Genomic DNA, 18,582 nt, shown 5'->3' on the forward strand with positions numbered 1-18,582 from the left:
ACACATCTCAACAGGATACCCATTTTTTTTAAAATAAAATTGAGAAAAAAAGTCTGAATCTCATGGAATATCATTGTTATTGTGTATGTGTTGACACAGTGATAACATGGAATATCATTGTTATTGTGCATTTATTCGATTCCCTTGCAAGAAAATGAATATAAAATTAAAAAATTACATATTTTTTTTGATCGTCTTAAAAATCAATATTCATAATGATAGTGAATATATTTTTTTATGTTGAAATGATGATGACTTGTGGTATAGGACTTAATAGTTGATGGAGATTAGGAGGGGACACCATGTCCATGTCCATATGCATCCTTATGCTTCATTCAACTTTAATTCACCAATGATCATAGGCGCCTTTTGTACAATAGCATGGTTTGGTAATGCTAAAGGTAGGGACTCCTAATTTCTTTTACCCTTGCTTTTGTTGACAATTAGAAAAGGGACTTCTATTTCTATTTTTTTTATTCATAATATATTTTAAAAATGTAAAATATTTTTATTATATGTACACAGGGACAACGTGTGTCATGACAGTTAGTATATAAAAAAAAAACTCTTTTATCACTCACAAACAAGCCAAATTTTTGTATCAATAGTATTCATATTTTATTTATTTTTTTAAATATGATATATCAATTTATATATTTTATTTTTATATATAATATATTTTAAAATATAAAAAAATATTTATTATATATACACATGAATGACGTGTCAAAACGGCTAGTTATTAATAATTGGAATTGGTAGGGTATGGTGAGAAAGGGCAAAAGAAGAGGGTTCCCGCGTGAACTCATGCCCCACCATTTCCATGTCTCCACCCCAACCAACGAATTAGTACAAAGAAAAGAAAAGAAAAAATCGGAAACAAGAAACTTCCTTTGGAAGTTATTTCAGCGCATCCCATTTCCCGCAAGCAGAAGAATCTCCACCTTAAGTTAAACCCACCTTCACTCTCTACACTTGACACTCCACTCCCATCACTCCAAGAACGCACCCACACACCAATGAGATATGTGGATTGATCGATGAGTGCGATTAGGAAAGTGGGCTCTCTGTAAATTGTGGTGAGGGCCAACAGGTAAATGGGCTTTCCGTAATTTCTTGGGAGCTTAACTTGCTCTTGTTGCCAGTCCTTTTATATGCAAATGAAGGGTCTTTCTAAATTGAAGTTTGAATCTCGGTTATGAATGATCCATTGAACACATTCATGCTGTATTTCATGAATGATTCAGTGGAGTATATGGGCCAATTGGGAAATAGTGTATGTTTCTGTAGTATTATCTTCGGGGGCAAACTTAGTTTTGTCTTCATTTTGTCATTGACTTGAAAGTCAATTTGGAATTAGTTATATCTCGCGACCAATGGTATTCAAAGGAACCGTTGTTTTTCTCCTTCATCAGTTGATGTTATCTGGGCACTCGGCCTAAATATTAACTGCATTTTGGCTTTTTAACTATTGAGAAATCTGTACAAATATTTTTCTTGTTGAAATTCTTGCTCTTCCGTTGTGATCTTTTGTGCAAACCGATTTTTTCTTGGTTGAAATTCTTAACTTCCTGTTTTGATCATATTACTTTTATTTACTGGAAAATGCAAGAGATTAAACAAATGTAGCAGGTGAGTGTGTCTTCCACTCTTTGTGCTTACCTAACCAAAGATTGTGATATGAAATAACAATTGGTCCTTCGTATTGGCACCCTCGTCGTGTACTCTCACACACCACTCACAAAATTAACAAAGAAACTGATACAATGGCCAACGGGGTTACTGCCTTTTGAGAATTAGGAGAATCCTAAAAATGTTTTTCTTTTTTCTTCTTTTTCAATATTATCAATTGAAAACTATCAAATTGGAGGATTCTAGTGTGGTTTGGTTTTTATCTGTCAATCGGTTTTAGAATAAATAAAGTAATCAACTATATGAAAGATATTAGTGAAGTGTGTAGCATCTTTGTTTTATCTTTTCTCCTCCACTTGATTGAAAGAATCATTAATCATTAGTTTGTTGGATTCTGCAACTCATCAAATAGGAGTAGGTTTGTCTTCATGGCCGTAACATATCACACTCAGTGATACAAAGTTAATATTTGCTCCAGAAGTGTGTGTTCCTGATGGTATTTTGCTATTTTATTCTAGATTGAAGATTTCTGTCAACTTTGTGCATGTGGATGATGACAATTAGAGAAAGGTGGCCTATTTATTGCCTTCATGATTGAGAAGGATTTTTAACACAGAAGATTTTATATTTCCTGTTTTCAGAAAATATATCCCTTCAATGTAATAGATGGTTCTTCTTGACTTCTGTAGCACTCATTTCGCAAAAGTGCATCACTGTCTTTCTTGGAATTTTACTGGAACTTGAATTCAACGCCAATGATTTGTATACAAGAAAACAGATTAGAAATTGGGTCCTAACTGAGTGAGATATGTGGTTAAAAACAATTGATATTTTGTAACAGGGAACGGGCAGATACTTGAGTGTTCTTGAAAAAAAAGTACAGATGGGCCATGTGGAAATCTATCTAGAGATTTTGTTTCTGCATCTATGCACATATGTTTATGTGCATGTGTGAGCTCGTGTAATTTATTTATGTAAATGTTTCTTGTTCACTTTTTTCACACTATTCTATATGTATTCCAATCTATGATTTTTGGCTGATATTGATGCAATTCATGCTTTCAGTATGTTTCTTCTGAGATGCTTTATCTCTACAGCTTTGGTGCTGATCTGCACGTAGTGGTTCATATACTTTTGTTTTCCATTCGTGACCTCCTAACTAAAGGTTATTTTTCATGCAGACTTTTAGCTACACAACTCGTGACTCTTATGAAAAATACAATGGGATCTGAGATAGGTGATAACGACTTGGTCGTCACTCAAATTAGTGTTGGAGGGCTAGAAAATTACGTCACGGCCAAGATGCTTTTGGACTATTTTGAAGATAATATTGGACTGGTCTGGAGGTGTAGGTTGAAGACTTCGTCAACTCCTCCAGAATCAAACCCAAATTATGAGATTGACGCGGAGAGTGTACAGAGAAAGACCGATTATGTCAAGATTGAACCCCATGCATTTGTGCATTTTGCAGTTGCACATTCAGCAAAAGCAGCATTAGATGCTGCGGCCCGTGGTGAGCTTATACTGGGAAGGAAGCCTTTAAAGGTTAGTTTGGGGCCACAAAATCCTTACCGGATGAATGAGAGGAGAAGAACCACAACTCCATATAAGCTATCTGATGTTCTCATTGAGATTGGAGTAATGAGGAGCAGAGATGAGTTCCTTGTTGGTTGGAGAGGACCTCGCACTGGGGTTGATTTTCTTGTTGACCCCTTCAATGGGACATGCAAACTGCATTTCACAAGGAATACTGCTTTCTCCTTCAAAGGTGAAGCCAGATCTGCTGTAATAAAGTGCAATTTCAAGATTGAGTTCTTGCCAAGAGAAATAAATGAGATAAATCAATACAGAGATTTTTCTTCCTTAATAGTTCTATTGCAGCTAGCTTCATCGCCCTTGGTTTACTACAGAACTGCAGACGATGACATTGAAGAATCAGTGCCTTTTGATTTGTTGGATGATGATGATCCATGGATCCGCACCACAGATTTCACACCCAGTGGAGCAATTGGTAGGTGTAATACTTATCGAATTTCAGCCCGACCTCGGAATGGTCCATCTCTCTTCAAGGCATTGGAATATCTCCGAAAACTTAGGGTACCAGTTCTTGATGAAAGTCCAGGTCGGACCCTTCGGGTCCAGGATGAGCCTGATTTTGGGATGCCTATGTCAGATCCCTTTTTTTGTCTTCAGTACAAGGAAGGTATTAGCTTCAAGATTATGTTTTTGGTGAATGCTGTCATGCATAAAGGCATAATCAATCAGCATCAAATGTCTGAGAAGTTCTTTGATCTGTTGAGAAGTCAGCCAGAGGAGCTCAATATAGTTGCTCTGAAGCACATGTGTTCCTACAAGCGTCCTGTTTATGATGCTATCAAGGCTTTGGATTTCGTGCAGAAATGGCTGTTGAACAACCCTAAGCTCCTTGAGAGACCACGGGAGATGGATGATGTTGTTGAGGTTCGAAGATTGATCATAACTCCATCAAAGGCATATTGTCTTCCACCAGAAGTGGAACTGTCAAATAGAGTTTTGAGAAATTACAAAAACATTGCGGATCGATTCTTAAGAGTAACTTTTATGGATGAAGCAATGCAGACCCTCAATAAGAATGTCCTCATGTACTATGCTAGTCCCATTGTGAGGGACATTACCTCAAATTCCAACCCACAAAGGACGAACATGTTCAAAAGAGTAAAGGATATTTTAGTTAATGGTTTTTATTTGTGTGGTCGAAAGTACACTTTCCTGGCATTTTCAGCAAATCAACTGCGAGACCGTTCTGCGTGGTTTTTTGCTGAGGACAAGAATACTGGGGTTGCCAACATTAAGAGTTGGATGGGAAAGTTTACACAGCGAAATGTTGCAAAGTGTGCTGCAAGGATGGGACAATGCTTCTCTTCAACTTATGCCACTATTGAAGTCCCTTTAACTAAAGTTAACTCTCAGTTCCCTGATGTTGAGAGAAATGGCTATGTTTTCTCTGATGGTATTGGTATGATATCAGCTGACCTTGCAATTGAAGTTGCAGAAAAACTGCAGCTGGGTTCAAACCCGCCATGTGCTTATCAAATCAGATATGCAGGTTACAAAGGTGTTGTTGCACGTTGGCCTGCAAAAGATGATGGAGTCCGTTTATATCTTAGACGAAGTATGAAGAAATTTGAGTCAAATCACAAGACACTTGAGATTTGTTCTTGGACTAGGTTCCAGCCTGGTTTTCTGAATCGGCAGATTGTCACACTACTATCTGCTCTGGAAGTTCAAGATGATATATTCTGGAGAATGCAAGAAACAATGGTTTCAAGACTGGACTGGATGCTTGAAGACTCAGACACGGCTTTTGATGTCCTTACTGCTTCATGCACTGATCAAGGAAATACAGCAGCACTAATGTTAAGTGCTGGTTTCAGGCCTCAAACTGAACCTCATTTACGAGGGATGCTAACTAGCATCAGAGCTGCCCAACTTGGGGACCTCAGGGAAAGAGCTAGAATTTTTGTTCCTTTGGGAAGGTGGTTGATGGGCTGTTTGGATGAGCTTGGTAAACTTGAACATGGGCAATGCTTCATCCAGGTCTCAAACCCTTCCATAGAAGATTGTTTTGTGAAGCATGGGTCTCAATTTTCAGAGACCAAGAAAAAGCTTCAAGTTGTCACGGGCCTCGTAGCAATTGCAAAGAACCCCTGTCTTCACCCTGGAGATGTGCGGATTCTGGAGGCAGTTGATGTCCCTGAGTTGCATCATCTTTATGATTGTCTTGTCTTCCCTCAGAAGGGAGATAGACCACATACAAATGAAGCATCTGGGAGTGATCTGGATGGGGATCTCTACTTTGTCACTTGGGATGAGAATCTCATTCCTCCAAGCAAGAGAAGCTGGACCCCCATGGAATATGCACCTGGAGAAGTAAAACAATTGCCGCGTGAAGTGAAGCACTCGGTAATCACCTGATTATTTATGTCAAATTTTTTAAGAAATGAATATCATTTGATTGTTTTGGTGGTTCTGTCATTTATCTATGAACTTCTGGTCAGTCATTTTCTCTGCCTGTTAAAGTGGGGTCCACTCAGCTGCGATGCCTACAAATAATCTGTTTCTCAGTTTTCATATTTTTAATTGGAATAATTCAGCATATGAGGATGATTTATTATGTTATGCGATAAGCTGACCTATGGACATTCTTTGCATTGCATATCTGATATAGACTTTGTTTTGGTAGTGCTGAATAGTTTTCCACCCCTTTTCTTGTTATTAGGTACTTATGCATGTCTCGATTAAGCCATTGAGGATCCGAGTTGTCTTTTATGTGACATAATTGTTATAGATTTTAACATTATTTGCCTTATACAGGATATAATTGATTTTTTCACGAAGAACATGGTGAATGAAAGTCTAGGTGCTATCTGCAACGCTCATGTTGTTCACGCGGATCTTAGTGAATATGGGGCTTTGGATGAGAAATGCATCAAATTGGCGGAGCTTGCAGCGACTGCCGTTGATTTCCCTAAAACAGGAAAGATTGTGAATATGCCAGCTGAACTGAAGCCAAAGACGTATCCCGATTTCATGGGGAAAGAGGAATTTCAGTCTTACAACTCCAGTAAGATTTTAGGTAAGCTCTACCGTAAAATTAAAGATGCTTATGATAGAGATCATGAAGCATCTCGTGAACATACATTTGCTTCGGATGACATTATATACGACCAAGACCTTGAGGTTACAGGATCAACTGGTTTTATTGGTGATGCATGGAACTGTAAGTGTTCGTATGATGGCCAGTTGATTGGTCTTTTGGGACAGTACAAAGTGAATAGAGAAGAAGAGGTTGTGACGGGGCACATATGGTCCATGCCAAAGTACAGTAGCAAAAAACAGGGAGAACTGAAGGAGAGACTCAAGCATGCGTATAGCACCTTGAGAAAGGAGTTTAGGAAAGTGTTTGAGTGCATGGGCCCAGAATTTGATCAGCTTTGGGATGATGAGAAAAATATTATGTACGAAAGAAAGGCATCAGCTTGGTATCAGGTAACTTACAAGGACAGTTGGGTGAAAAAATCCAAGGAGTTGCATGCAGTAGATGATGCGGGAAAGTCAGTGATGTTGAGCTTTGCTTGGATTGCTGCTGATTATCTGGCTCGGATTAAAATAAAGCGAAGAATGATGGAAAATAGCATATCCACGAAGCCGATAGATTCTTTGGGAAGGTACTTGGCTGATAAAATATGATTGAGATGTTTGGTGAAGTTGTGGATTCATCATATGGTAGTTAGTTGTTGTTTGGTTACAAGGCCACTCTGCCGTGGAAACTCTAACTTAAGGCTCCTCTCTCCTCTCTCCAAATTAATTCAAATGCCCATCGCCATTTACTCTTCTTTCTGTGCTGCTTTGTAAAGAAAATGGATATGTAATAAGTAGTGTTTGTTTCTTTGTTCTAATGAGCTCGGTAAGAAGTTGGTGCAATTATCTTATCTGTAACTAATAAGCACATTTCACAAAAATTTTAAACAAATTAAAGTAATATTGTCACGATCCAGGAATATATCTTTCCATGGATAATGGACAAGCAAACCACATATACATATACATACATAAATGGGGTGGGACGGGACTTGATAATTATGTTGAATGAATCAATCAAAAATCTTTCCACCAACTGGCTACTACCCCATATCTTCAAACTGGCTTAGCATTATTAATGTTGTTCAACCAATCCCCTATCAATGATCTTGTCAGCAATTAATTTGATTTGATCAATTCAAAGTGTGATACAATTGTTACGTAACAATCAAATTAACCTTCATCATCATCATTGTCAATACAATGCATATGTGCTACTTAATTATATACGAATCATCACAGAATTTCATCTGGAATTTAATTAATTTCTTTTGGACTTTCAATCAAATTCATCAGACACAAGTACTGAACTTGTTACTTAGCGGAGACTTCTTATTATACATAAGCAGTAGGTAGAGAGAGTTAATTAGCTGTATTAATTATACGTACAATTGTTGTGAAGTGTAGGTAGCTACCTCTATTTCACCCTTAATCAAGAAAGAAGAGAAGCCCGCACCAATTACTCCATTAATTGATTTGCAAGTGAAGCTGCATTCCAATCGAGTAGTTCCTCAACCATTTGCATTGCAACCTTATTCTCTTCATCCATGGGATCACCAATTTCAGACGACGAGGACTGTGAGCTAATGTGGTAAATATTGGATGAGTCATCATCATGTGTTGGCAGCTTCGTCTTCTTCTTCTTCTTCATAAGCTCTACTTTCATGACCCATTGCGACCCCGAATGCCTACCCGCACGCTTTTGCCACACTCCTATCTTGGAGTTGTCATTGACGTCCAGCCTTAAACAAGTGATTGAAGGAGTTGGATTATTCTTGCAGCACTTCTTCAGCTTCGCTCCAAGAATGTCTGAGACTGATGAGAGTGCTGCTGATGGAGACCAAGACAATGGAGAGTCATGGTCTGCAGTAGTCGACGACGGGTTTGATTCGGGAAAGTTGGTCTTTGCGTTTTGTCCACTCATCAAAATTGCAGCTTCATCGTATGCTCTTGCAGCTGCCTCTGCTGTCTCAAAAGTCCCCAGCCAAATCCTTTTCTTCCTACATACATGCATATAACAAAGAGTAGCAGTAGTGAATACTAGGTAGAGATGAAGTGAGTACTGGATGCATGTACAAGACTAGTAGCTAGCTCTGTACGTAGTTGCGAATATTGGTGGTTAAGATTAATGGGGGCATGCATGCATGGTGTGAGCTTACACTTACAGTAAAGGGTGGCGAATCTCTGACACCCAAGAACCCCACTGCCGTTGCCTGACACCTCTGAACTTGATCTTTGATTGTACCATTTTTTAGTAGTTGTTGAGCGAACCTAGAAACTGGGAGTGGGATGATAAAAACTTTTTTAAGTTTGTGGAGTATAAGGTGAGGAGGTATTAATTAATTGGAGTTGTCGGTAGGGAGGGGAGGGGGAGGGTGCATGCAAATGCAATAAAAGCTTTCAACTGTAAAGCTATTACTACAGAACCATAATATTGATGGCTACTTATGTTTATGTACAAGTCAATCATCTGGGCAGAAGATACATGGCAATTGGCAATTGGCCATTGCTCATGCCTCTTCTATTTGAATAAACACCATATATATAGTCATATGAAAGTTGTTTCTTAGTGGGGCCCCTGATCTTCTGTTTTATTTTTTTTTACATAGATATAAGTTATTTAATGCATCTTGTCCTTTAAACAAGAAATTGTTGGGGAGGGTGAGATTAAGGACATTAGAAATAGTCATTGCTCTTACATATGATAGCTAGTTTCATGTAGTGTGTGGTTGCTCTTACATATGATACCTAATTTCATTTGTCTAAAGCAGACAAACAAGAAGGTGAAGAAATGACACCATACTTGTCCTCATTCCCAAAAACATAGCTGGAATATTTATGTGGGGTGGGTGAAATTAGACTTTTTTGGTCACCTAACTTTGACGTGTGAAACAAGTTAAAGCACTAAGCCCCATGTGCTCCCTCTTTTCAAATGGATGGCGGTTAATTTTTCCGTTTGTTTTTAGCCATTATATATACCTCATTAATACTTCCACCTAACTCCGGACTTGAGTGAATATATATTTATTTATCAAGGAAAAGATTGTATGCGTACGTACTGCTACTGCTATTGCTAGTGACAGTGACAAGTGTTGTAATTGTTGCCTGATGGGCTCGATTTCGAATTCATAATACCCTGTTTAAATTATAGTTTTAAACACATCTATATCAACCAACCATTTACAAAAGTAAATAAGTCTTATCAAATTCATTTTACGTGAATTTATAAGTAATAAAATAAATTACATAATGCATACTATGTTATAAATATACCAAAATATAGTATGATATTTTAATTTATGGTTATGAGTATAAACCATTAATTAGTTTGTTAGTATCATAATTTGTAAAATATATCAAAAGAAATTCATACTGAATTGTTTAAAATTGTAGAAAAGTATCCATTATCTGGAATAATGCAATTGTAATACATAAAAATATTTTATAGTTGGCATTAATATATGTTCATAATCTGCAATAAATTTATATATTTACAAATATTAGTATTACATTGATGTAACTATCATTTTATATTGTTGAACAACATGGGTTATTCGGACTATCAAAATTCAGATCAAACTGTTAGATATGATCAAACTTACAAAATACATTTGATAAAGTTTTCGACTTTTGGATATACGAATGTCGAGATATCGTATTCGAAACATAAGAGTAACCATTCAAGACGGTGTATCGTTGAATCAGGCCATGTGAATTTAAATCATACCTTCTGATATGATCTAATGGATGCAGTCTTATATATATTTAAATTTGGTATGAATTGGGTGCTCGAATTTTAAGATGTCATACATTGATTAATTTTTTTGATTTCATTATATATATATAATAAAAATAATTAAAATTATTCAACCTCATCATCATCATTATTATTATTATTATTATCATATTCTTAAATTAATTAATAGGAATCACTAAATTTCAACATAAATTTATAAGTAATAAAATAAATTGCATATTGCATAATATGTATCTTGATATAAATATAAAACTCAGAAATAGATAAAAGAAATTATAAATAAATTACTTGTCAATTTAAAATAAATATAACACAATACAAATTTATATTAAAATATAACAAAAAGTTTATATATGTCATATTAAATAATTAGTTTACAAAAAATATTATAATTTACTAACTTGTTGACTAAATTTGTTTTTGTACAAAGATTAAATGTATAAATAGAAGTACTATAATTTATTATTATCCAAAACAAAATGCAAGTTATTGATTAATTATAATATATGGTCAATTTTGAGTATAAAATTTGTAAAGTATTGAATATGAAATGAAATATATAAAAATTTTAAAAATAAAAATATATATAAAAAATTGAAAAAGCTTGCGGGCTGACGAACAGAGGGAATTGAGCTCGAGTTAATCGAGTCTTCGCGAGCCAACTCGACTCGTCTGTCACCCCTAGTAAGAACTCTTGGTAAATGATTCAGATTTGGAAGAAGTCTCCTTAGGTTTTCACCAATTTATAAAGAATAGGGATTGGCCTAGCCCTGTCCACACTGGGCATGGCTGCAGCAGCACTTGCTGAGAAGCATCGTTTAGCCAATGCAAAGGAAATAGCGCAAAACATGCTCAATGCAACCACGAAAGTGTCTTCCTATTGATCCCATAGTGGGCTGTGGAGAAGCATTCATATAAACTGTTCGTCTGGATTTATTCATCAGCACTTGCTTTTATGGTCCATTGGCTATGTTGAGTGTCATCAATTTTTGGCTATGCTGAACGGTACAGATAAAAAACAACTAGAAAGGTTGACCCATTGGAAAGTGTTGACAAGGGTGAGGATGAATGCTAATGCAAGACAAGGGTATCATGCCTGTATCTAATGCCAATCTCTGCAAGCTTTTTGCATTGAATTCTTGTCAAGAATCTGAATTGTATTCCTTAAGATGGACGCTGCTTTCTCATGTTTCCAAGTGAAAGTGGAGTTATGCAATATGTTAATGCATATCAGTAAAATAATAAGCTTCTTTTGATGGGAGGGACATAATGGCTAGTGGTGACAAGAGTGAATGAAACTAGCTGGATTCTGATTCTTGAGCTAAATAATTCAAAAACATCTGTTGCCTTTATGCAATTAACAGTATTTTGAAGTGCAATAATCTGACAACAGCAGCAGCCCCAGAAGCAAGATTAAACTTTAAACATGTAGCAAGACATAAATACTGGACCGAATTAACGCAGCAGGAAATAGCACAACAACTCTTAGAGAGTGAAATCTTTCCACAAACTGTTGCATACTAGAAGAAAAAACCTGCAGAAATGCAAAAGAGAAAAAACAACAACAATCGCCATAAGATAAGGATGGATGGTTATCAACTCAAGTCGTGTACTAGTTGTAGATAAATCTTCTCAGGACATGCTAATTCATCACTAATATTTGTTTTACTTGAGTTCACATTTAGTTGAGATCTGAAGCTTATAGGATCTGACATTCTTTTAGACTACTGAACATCAGGAGATACACACATCCTCACTCAAAGTAACATTTATAGAGACAGATCTAGAGAAGGAAGGATAGTTAAATAAAGAAAAAGTTGAAAAGCATCGAAAATTTAACTTCTTAAGTAATCATACAATGATACGTGGAATAATACTGTAAGAAAGCATTTTATATAGCAAATACATGCAGATCATCCAGCCATTGCCGACATGCCTCAAATTAGATTCAGACAAAGTCCAATATCAGTGATTTTCTTTAGAGATATTTAGCACCACATAAGCCATCCTCATAACTAATGCCAATCTAATCAATGTGAAAGCAAGATCCAGGAAACCTGATAGCAGGCAGGCACGCCCAGTACACAAAAAGGATGAAAACTTGCAAAGTGCTTCCAGCATAATGGAATTCGTATCAATTCATTCAGATATCCGTATCAAATAAAAGGATCAAAACCAACACTGAATGGAGAGAGGAAAAAAAGAAGGAATGGACTGCATTTACTATTTCTACTCTAATAACATTAGATAAACCAACAGGCATTGTGAGCAAGAAATCTGGATCTCAATCAACACCACCATTAACAACCAAAATAATGCATGTCAAAATAATCCTTCGGGCAACACCCAGATCCACCGATGAACACCAGAGCCTAACCTGCAAAACCCCAGATTTCTTCCTCACATTTAATCCAATTGAATTTCTTTTTTTGTCTTTCTAAATACATAATTCTGCAGTTAAGCTTGTGAATCTCCCTTCTTCCCCATTCCATCCCCCTCCCTCTGCTCCAACAGCTTCCCCGACTCCTCATCCTCCGGCTGTGCCTTCTTCTGTGCTTCTTTTGCCTTCAAAGCCTGCAACTTCAAGTGATTATAATACCCAACGCCCAAAAATGCCAACCCATACCCAAACAAATTGATCGGGGTCACCGTATCCTTAATCACTGACCAAGAGAAAGCAATCAACAACCAATCCTTCACAACCCCAGCAACATTCATGGTCAAAGCTGAAGTCTTTCCCACCAACAAGAACACAGCCAAGTTCAATGCAAATGCACACAGAGAATTAGTTCCAAAAATTGCGAAATCGAAATGGAATCCTGAAATCTGCTGCTTCAACAAAGGATACTCCACAAACAACCATGGAATTGCAAGAAACGCGAGACAGCTGGGCGCCACGTAGTAAAGGGAAGTAATGGGGTTCAAACTAATCCCTTTAGAGGTCAATAAGATCTGAATCATAACCAACCTTGTAGCCTCAAAAACAACCGCCCCCAGCTGAAGGAAAACCCCCCAAGAATCGTACTTGGCCTCACCATAAGCAGCAATGGCCACGCCCACAGAGATTGCAAGCATGTTGAACATGGTACTATTCTTGTAACTGTCTTTCTTGAACATAATCCCAATAGTGTAGACAGCAACAGGCATAAGGGCCTTGAGCATTTGGATGAAGGACACTGAGAGGTAGATGTAGGCAGAGTTAGAGAGCCAGAGGGATAGGGAGTAAAGAGCGCCGATGGGGACGACGGAGGAGAGGTAGACACGGCGGCTGAGGGCGGCAGGTTCGACGAGTTTGAAGATGCGGACGGCCACGAAAGCGAGGGAAGAGCAGAAGGCCATGTGAATCATGGTGAGGGAGATGGGAAAAGGCCAGTTGTAGAGCTTCTTGTCGAGGATGTATTTGTTGTAGACGATGACGGTGAAGGAGAGGAAGATCCAGACGGCGACATAAGTGTAAGAGAGGATGATCTTTTTCACCACCCGATCCGAGAGAGCACCGCCTTTCCCCATTGCTGGAGGTGGTGCGAGATCTGCAGGGCCTTGGGGAGATTTGGGAGTTTTTTAGTGAGAGGGAGAGGTGGTGTTTGGGGGGCAAAATTGGAGTGAGGAAGGGAGTCGAATGATGAAGTTGTAGGCGACGCAGACTTGGTCGCTTAGCAGACTAGTAGCTGTCTTCTTACGGATTTCAATGAGATTTTGAGGAGTGGGAGGTGGGAGGGAGGAGGGGTCAATTTGTATTTTTGCTATTATACATACATATGTAGTAAAGGTGTTTGGGAAGTCATATTCACTCACTCACTCACTCAGCAGCTATAGCTATAAAGCAGAGGTGATGAAGCATCAATTATGAACATTCATTTGCTTGATCAGACTTGGAAAGTGTTGGGGGGTTGTTGAGGTGGGTGGAAGTAGTTTGAATCCTATGTTGTTGGAATTGGGAATTGGGATTGTTGGTTGAGTGATTCATGTATACAATATTAATGGAGAGTGTTGGGGTTGGAGATGGAGTTGGAGTTGGAGTTGGAGGTGGTGGGATGGAAAAAGAAAAAGGTGGATATCATATGAAGGAAGGAAATGGGTGTGAATAAATATGTTGATTGTTTGTTTGTTGATATTTTGTTTTTATCCTCTCAAAAACAATTGAAATTGTGGATTGTTAACAGAATTGAATGGGCTGAGGCCCACATACTACAACTTAACTTCTATCTACATACTTCGAACCAAAAAGCCCACTGCTTCAGATGTTCATCAAACTCAACCCATTTACACATTCTCTCACTCACTTCCAATTTCACCCCAATTTTCTAAACAACATTAATAATATTTCTCTGCAGCTGCAAAAATTACAAATTGGAAAACCAAAAAGCATTCATTCATTCAATTCAATTATTTGAAGTCAACCAGTGATGAGGGCATTCAAGTACTTTTTATGCCTAAGAACAAGTGGGCGTAGCAGCCCATACGCTCCAAACCCACCATTACCCACCTAGCACAAACCAAGCGCCCCCCCCCCCCTCTCTCTCTCTCTCTCTCTCTCTCTCTCTCTCTCTGCTCTACACGCTTTTTCTGCTACTATATTCCAGAATCAACCAACCCCATCAACCAGTTGGTGAATGGTGATTCATCGGGTCAAAACGGTAATCAGTTTATTTATCCTAGCGTTTTTATTTCTTTGTTTTTCGGTCAATTTTCTTTATTATTTCTGTTCTTGTTTGCAGATTCGTGGGCTCTCCCTTTTTATGGATACTGAGATCTGGGCTTCAGGAAGGAATGGTTTTTTTTGAGTGAATTACATCAATAGTATCTCAGTTAATGAAGTATTGGTGTAGATCAGTTCCCTCTTGGATCTCTAGGTTATTTGCATGCATGGGGTCAGTTCTTCTACCACTTTGTTCCCTTAGGCGTGTCTCTGTGTGTATGTGTGCGCGTGTTTGTTGTGCGGTGGAGGTGTGGTTGATTGGCATGATTAAATTTCCAATTAGAGTAGCACAAGGGGGCAACTTCTAAAGATTGAACTGTTGATTTATTTCTATGCTGATTGTTGTGCTCCTATCAGTTCGAATTTGGTGGGCAGCTGAAAAAGTTAGAAGCGCTTCTGTTGTGCTTTTTGGTAGCAAGGTCTTTTCGAAGCTCGGAAACCAGTTAAAAAGACACGAACTTGAGACCTTGTATGCCTTCCCCTGTGCATGTCTGTTTATTCCCACCTCCGGTTTATTAAGTCCGACGAAGGAATAATTATAGAGGACTATGATAAGGTTATTAACTTTCTGGAGCATGAGCCAACATAAGGAATAAAATGGTTGTGCGAATAATTATTATAGGAGGTCTTTTCTTGAGATTTTGGGTAAACTATTTTAGTTAAGAATTTATTTGCTTATTTTAATTTGGTTCTTCCTTTTGTGGTTTGGAATCTGGATTTTGCTTGTACTTTAAGCAAGCAACAATAGTGGGTGTAAACAGAAAGTTTTGGTTTCCTCATTCTTTTGCATCATGCTTTGCTTGGTGGTGTAAAGAGTTTGTTTGAGTAGTGCGCATACACCCTACGCAATTGTATTGTTTGGCTATTGCACTGCTGTGCACTTGGAAAAAAAGAAGAGCGATATTATAAAAAACGTGTGTTTTATAGATGCTGTTTAGTTAGACCGATGGAAGCTTGTGTTGAAAGACAATGGCGTTTATGTTCTTTCTTGGGGTGTTTTAGGAAACATTTTCAAGCACTCATTGGGTTGATTATGGGAAGGATGAAGGATAAATGCAGAGATATTTTTAGTGTAAGAGGGTATAATGAGTCTTACACTTTTTATTAGCCTAACTTTGCTTTGTTGGGTTTATCCAAGTGCTTATTATGCTATTTTAGATGTTGAGGTTTTCATGTAATTCCAACTCCGTGAAAGTCTGCGTTAAATATTTTGCTGCCTTTTCTTTGATTGAGTGTCACAAAAAGGGGGCTGCTTTGTTCTATAATTCTGGATGTTAAAGTTTCATTTCTCTTGGATATTGAAACTTTATTTGGATAAGTGGTCAATCAGTGCAAGCTTAATGTGCTTGTTTGGTGGATTGATGAACAATCTGGCCATACTTGTCCCACTTGAATCTCTCCTTTTGAATATCTGTAAAAGGCTCTCAGATTTTTCTGTGGTCATCCTTGTTGAAGTATTGACATAATTGTAAAGGTGATCCTTGATATGATTTCTTGAGCTATGGCTACTCTTTCCTTGACCCTACCCCGCTCTCCTACTAGAAGTCCTTATAGACATCTCAAGGGATGGCCTTTGGTCTGTTCATGTGGGTCTGCCACATTTTTAAACTTGGAATATTGAGTTTGCATAGATGAAAGTCACCTTTTGTTCGGACTAGATATTGTACTTTTCTTTTCTCCCTTAATTGCGATTAAAATGCTGAATTTATCGAAATGCACGACTGGAGAAGAATTCTAATTGGTCAATGCAAGATCTGTTGGTTTATTTAGTTCCTTAGAGGAATGCATATCATAGAAATAGTAGTATCTGTAATTCAAGGCAATATCTCAAATTCTCAGAGGCTGTCTTGTCACCTGTAGTGACCTATTTGCTATGACGTAGGTATCTTAATAGTTTCTGCTGATACACTAATCATTTGTATGGTGATAATCCTAATTTGTAACAGAACAGAGGTTGTCTTGGATGTTGTACGAAACCACCACTTGTAATTTCGGTGGATGAGCCGTCCAAGGGGCTGAAAATTCAAGGCCAACGTGTGAAAAACCGTAGTTTCACGGAGGACTTTTGGAGCACCAGTTCAGGTGATATCGGTAACAGTGCCTTTCCATCCCACAGAAGTATGTCATCAATCAGCACTTCAAACCAAACCCTTGATACTCATAGCAGTACCGGTGGCCCGAGCAACTCTGCCGAATTCGTAAATCATGGCAAGTATATTTTATTCTACCTGTCAGCCACACACAGCACATATATCTAATCATAGAATATGTACTGTTTATCTTATGAATGAGTAAACTTGAGAAGAAGATAATCATCTTAGCATCGTTCTGTGCCTTTCTGCGTTTCTTCTGCCCTTAATTCTGAGGCCAAGCATGTTTGCTTACCTTTTTCTTTCGTTATCGAACTTGCCTTTTCTGTGTTGAAGGGCTTCTTCTTTGGAATCAAACAAGGCAGCAGTGGGTTGGAAATAAAGGATCTGAAAAGCATATACAATCACATGAACCCAAATTGAGGTGACAATTCTCATTTTCTTTGTGTTCATTCAATACAGCAACATTCATTGATGAAGAGAGTATGGGTGGTAGTACAAACAGAGTGGCGGACAGACATTATATTTCACTTGTTGGTTCCTGGTTTCAGTTTTGAAGTAAAAGGGGTCTTAATTGTCAAATAATATGGTTTGCAGTTGGAATGCAACTTATGAGAGCTTGCTTGGAACCAACAAACCTTTCCCCCAGCCCATCCCGTTGGCGGTCAGTTGACTACGTTGATGAGATTATTCTGGTTTCTTGTTTGTTCATTGATTAACTAACTTTTTGGGGAAAAAACCCACAGGAAATGGTGGACTTCCTGGTTGATGTGTGGGAGCAGGAGGGGCTTTATGATTGAGTACTAGTAAGAGAGTAAGAGGAGGATACACAAACTTCAACTGTGGCATTGTGTAATTGTTGTTCCTAGTAATGAAGCATGTCTGTGTCCTATGATCAAAGTCTGTTTGCTTTCAGGGGTGACGAATTTTCTACTCTTCATCATCATTAGTCTGTTATTCTGTATATGCTGCAGCGGAACTACAAAAGTGGAAAGCCAAAGAATTTGTGTAAAACTTCATCATTACTTTATATATCTGGCCCTGTTCCTCTGTGTATATGTTATTATTATTATTATTTAGAGTACAAAGGAGAATCACTTGTGGAAATCTCAAAACTAATATTTAACTAGTTAATTTATTTTAAAAAATAAGTTGAAATATTTTTTGAGATGTTGGTTGGGATTCTTAGGATACGGCATTCACCTAAAAGATACTGAATTTTGTTTGTTTATACGGCATTCCCCAATGCTTAAAAATGCATTGAAAATTATAACATATCCCATTAATGACAATTTTTAAAATTCTAAAAATTAAGAATTTGGTCAAAATTGCAGAATTTTGAGCAAAACACACCCTTCGTGTGTGTATATATATATATATGTTAATTTAATGGAGGGGAGGAGAGGGGTATTAATATATATGATGAGTATTATTTATTTGTTTGGCCCCAAACCTTCACAATTCAGTCCCAAAACATTGCAACCTTAATTCAACTTCTTCTTTTAATTTGTTTTTAAGTAGTACATATAAATATGCCAATTAGCAGGCATTAATTGATTGATGCATGAATATGATGAGATGTAGCAGAGGCAGACAGGCAGGCAGTGAGACAGTCACACGCGTTTTCTTCCCAAACCAAACAAAAAGGTTGTAAGGAGATGGGGGTGTGTGTGTGTGGTGTTTTATTGTGCATTGAATGAATGTAGTATTCTTCAATGCCTAATATTGTAATGTGCATTACATTTACAACAGCCTTTTTGGGTTTGGGCCCCCTTTTAGGGTTT

General features: G+C 37.6%; 4 protein-coding genes across 8 annotated transcripts; 2 read left to right on the plus strand and 2 right to left on the minus strand.

Annotated features, from left to right (window-relative positions):
• The first annotated feature begins 823 nt into the window (after positions 1-823).
• On the plus strand, positions 824-7,070 carry RDR6 (RNA-dependent RNA polymerase 6). Of its 2 annotated transcripts, none has more exons than XM_011083265.3 (3): positions 824-1,093; positions 2,814-5,574; positions 5,986-7,070. In XM_011083265.3, the coding sequence occupies exons 2-3, from the start codon at positions 2,842-2,844 to the stop codon at positions 6,859-6,861; spliced, it is 3,609 nt and encodes a 1,202-aa protein (XP_011081567.2). In that variant the 5' UTR covers positions 824-1,093; positions 2,814-2,841; the 3' UTR covers positions 6,862-7,070. The 2 variants fall into 2 exon arrangements, with proteins under 2 accessions (XP_011081567.2, XP_020550370.2); XM_020694711.2 differs by lacking the exon at positions 824-1,093 and adding an exon at positions 1,385-1,632.
• A 418-nt stretch (positions 7,071-7,488) lies between these two features.
• LOC105164581 (ethylene-responsive transcription factor WIN1) lies at positions 7,489-8,749 on the minus strand. Its single transcript, XM_011083264.3, has 2 exons — positions 8,418-8,749; positions 7,489-8,252 (listed from the first exon to the last, which is right to left on the minus strand). The coding sequence occupies exons 1-2, from the start codon at positions 8,498-8,500 to the stop codon at positions 7,712-7,714; spliced, it is 624 nt and encodes a 207-aa protein (XP_011081566.1). The 5' UTR covers positions 8,501-8,749; the 3' UTR covers positions 7,489-7,711.
• Positions 8,750-12,129: 3,380 nt separating this feature from the next.
• Positions 12,130-14,072, minus strand: LOC105164580 (putative sugar phosphate/phosphate translocator At2g25520). Its single transcript, XM_011083263.3, has one exon. It carries the CDS (start codon positions 13,517-13,519, stop codon positions 12,467-12,469), a length of 1,053 nt encoding a protein of 350 aa, XP_011081565.1. The 5' UTR covers positions 13,520-14,072; the 3' UTR covers positions 12,130-12,466.
• Positions 14,073-14,487: 415 nt separating this feature from the next.
• On the plus strand, positions 14,488-17,854 carry LOC105164579 (uncharacterized). Of its 4 annotated transcripts, XM_011083262.3 has the most exons (6): positions 14,488-14,646; positions 14,728-14,880; positions 16,660-16,916; positions 17,135-17,222; positions 17,396-17,462; positions 17,545-17,854. In XM_011083262.3, exons 2-6 carry the CDS (start codon positions 14,822-14,824, stop codon positions 17,596-17,598), a joined length of 525 nt encoding a protein of 174 aa, XP_011081564.1. In that variant the 5' UTR covers positions 14,488-14,646; positions 14,728-14,821; the 3' UTR covers positions 17,599-17,854. The 4 variants fall into 4 exon arrangements, with proteins under 4 accessions (XP_011081564.1, XP_020550104.1, XP_020550102.1 ...); XM_020694445.2 differs by lacking the exon at positions 14,488-14,646 and having other exon boundaries at positions 16,655-16,916; XM_020694443.2 differs by lacking the exons at positions 14,488-14,646; positions 14,728-14,880 and adding an exon at positions 14,894-15,788.
• The last annotated feature ends 728 nt before the right edge of the window (positions 17,855-18,582 follow it).

Source organism: Sesamum indicum, linkage group LG6 (assembly GCF_026168435.1).
Source record: "Sesamum indicum cultivar Baizhima isolate 11 linkage group LG6, ASM2616843v1, whole genome shotgun sequence".
Taxonomy (NCBI): Eukaryota; Viridiplantae; Streptophyta; class Magnoliopsida; order Lamiales; family Pedaliaceae; genus Sesamum; species Sesamum indicum.

What these genes read in the sequence shown, in the direction of transcription:
- LOC105164581 (XM_011083264.3), bottom strand. Translation starts at nt 8,500, where the DNA reads ATGGTACAATCAAAGATCAAGTTCAGAGGTGTCAGGCAACGGCAGTGG. An exon ending in GAGATTCGCCACCCTTTACT is followed by an intron (nt 8,253 to 8,417) that starts GTAAGTGTAAGC and finishes GCATGTATGTAG; the next exon opens with GAAGAAAAGGATTTGGCTGG.
- LOC105164580 (XM_011083263.3), bottom strand. Translation starts at nt 13,519, where the DNA reads ATGGGGAAAGGCGGTGCTCTCTCGGATCGGGTGGTGAAAAAGATCATC.
- RDR6 (XM_011083265.3), top strand. Translation starts at nt 2,842, where the DNA reads ATGAAAAATACAATGGGATCTGAGATAGGTGATAACGACTTGGTCGTC. An exon ending in CGCGTGAAGTGAAGCACTCG is followed by an intron (nt 5,575 to 5,985) that starts GTAATCACCTGA and finishes TGCCTTATACAG; the next exon opens with GATATAATTGATTTTTTCAC.
- LOC105164579 (XM_020694443.2), top strand. Translation starts at nt 15,655, where the DNA reads ATGGAAGCTTGTGTTGAAAGACAATGGCGTTTATGTTCTTTCTTGGGG. An exon ending in GATATTTTTAGTGTAAGAGG is followed by an intron (nt 15,789 to 16,659) that starts GTATAATGAGTC and finishes GTAACAGAACAG; the next exon opens with AGGTTGTCTTGGATGTTGTA. An exon ending in TCACATGAACCCAAATTGAG is followed by an intron (nt 17,223 to 17,395) that starts GTGACAATTCTC and finishes TATGGTTTGCAG; the next exon opens with TTGGAATGCAACTTATGAGA.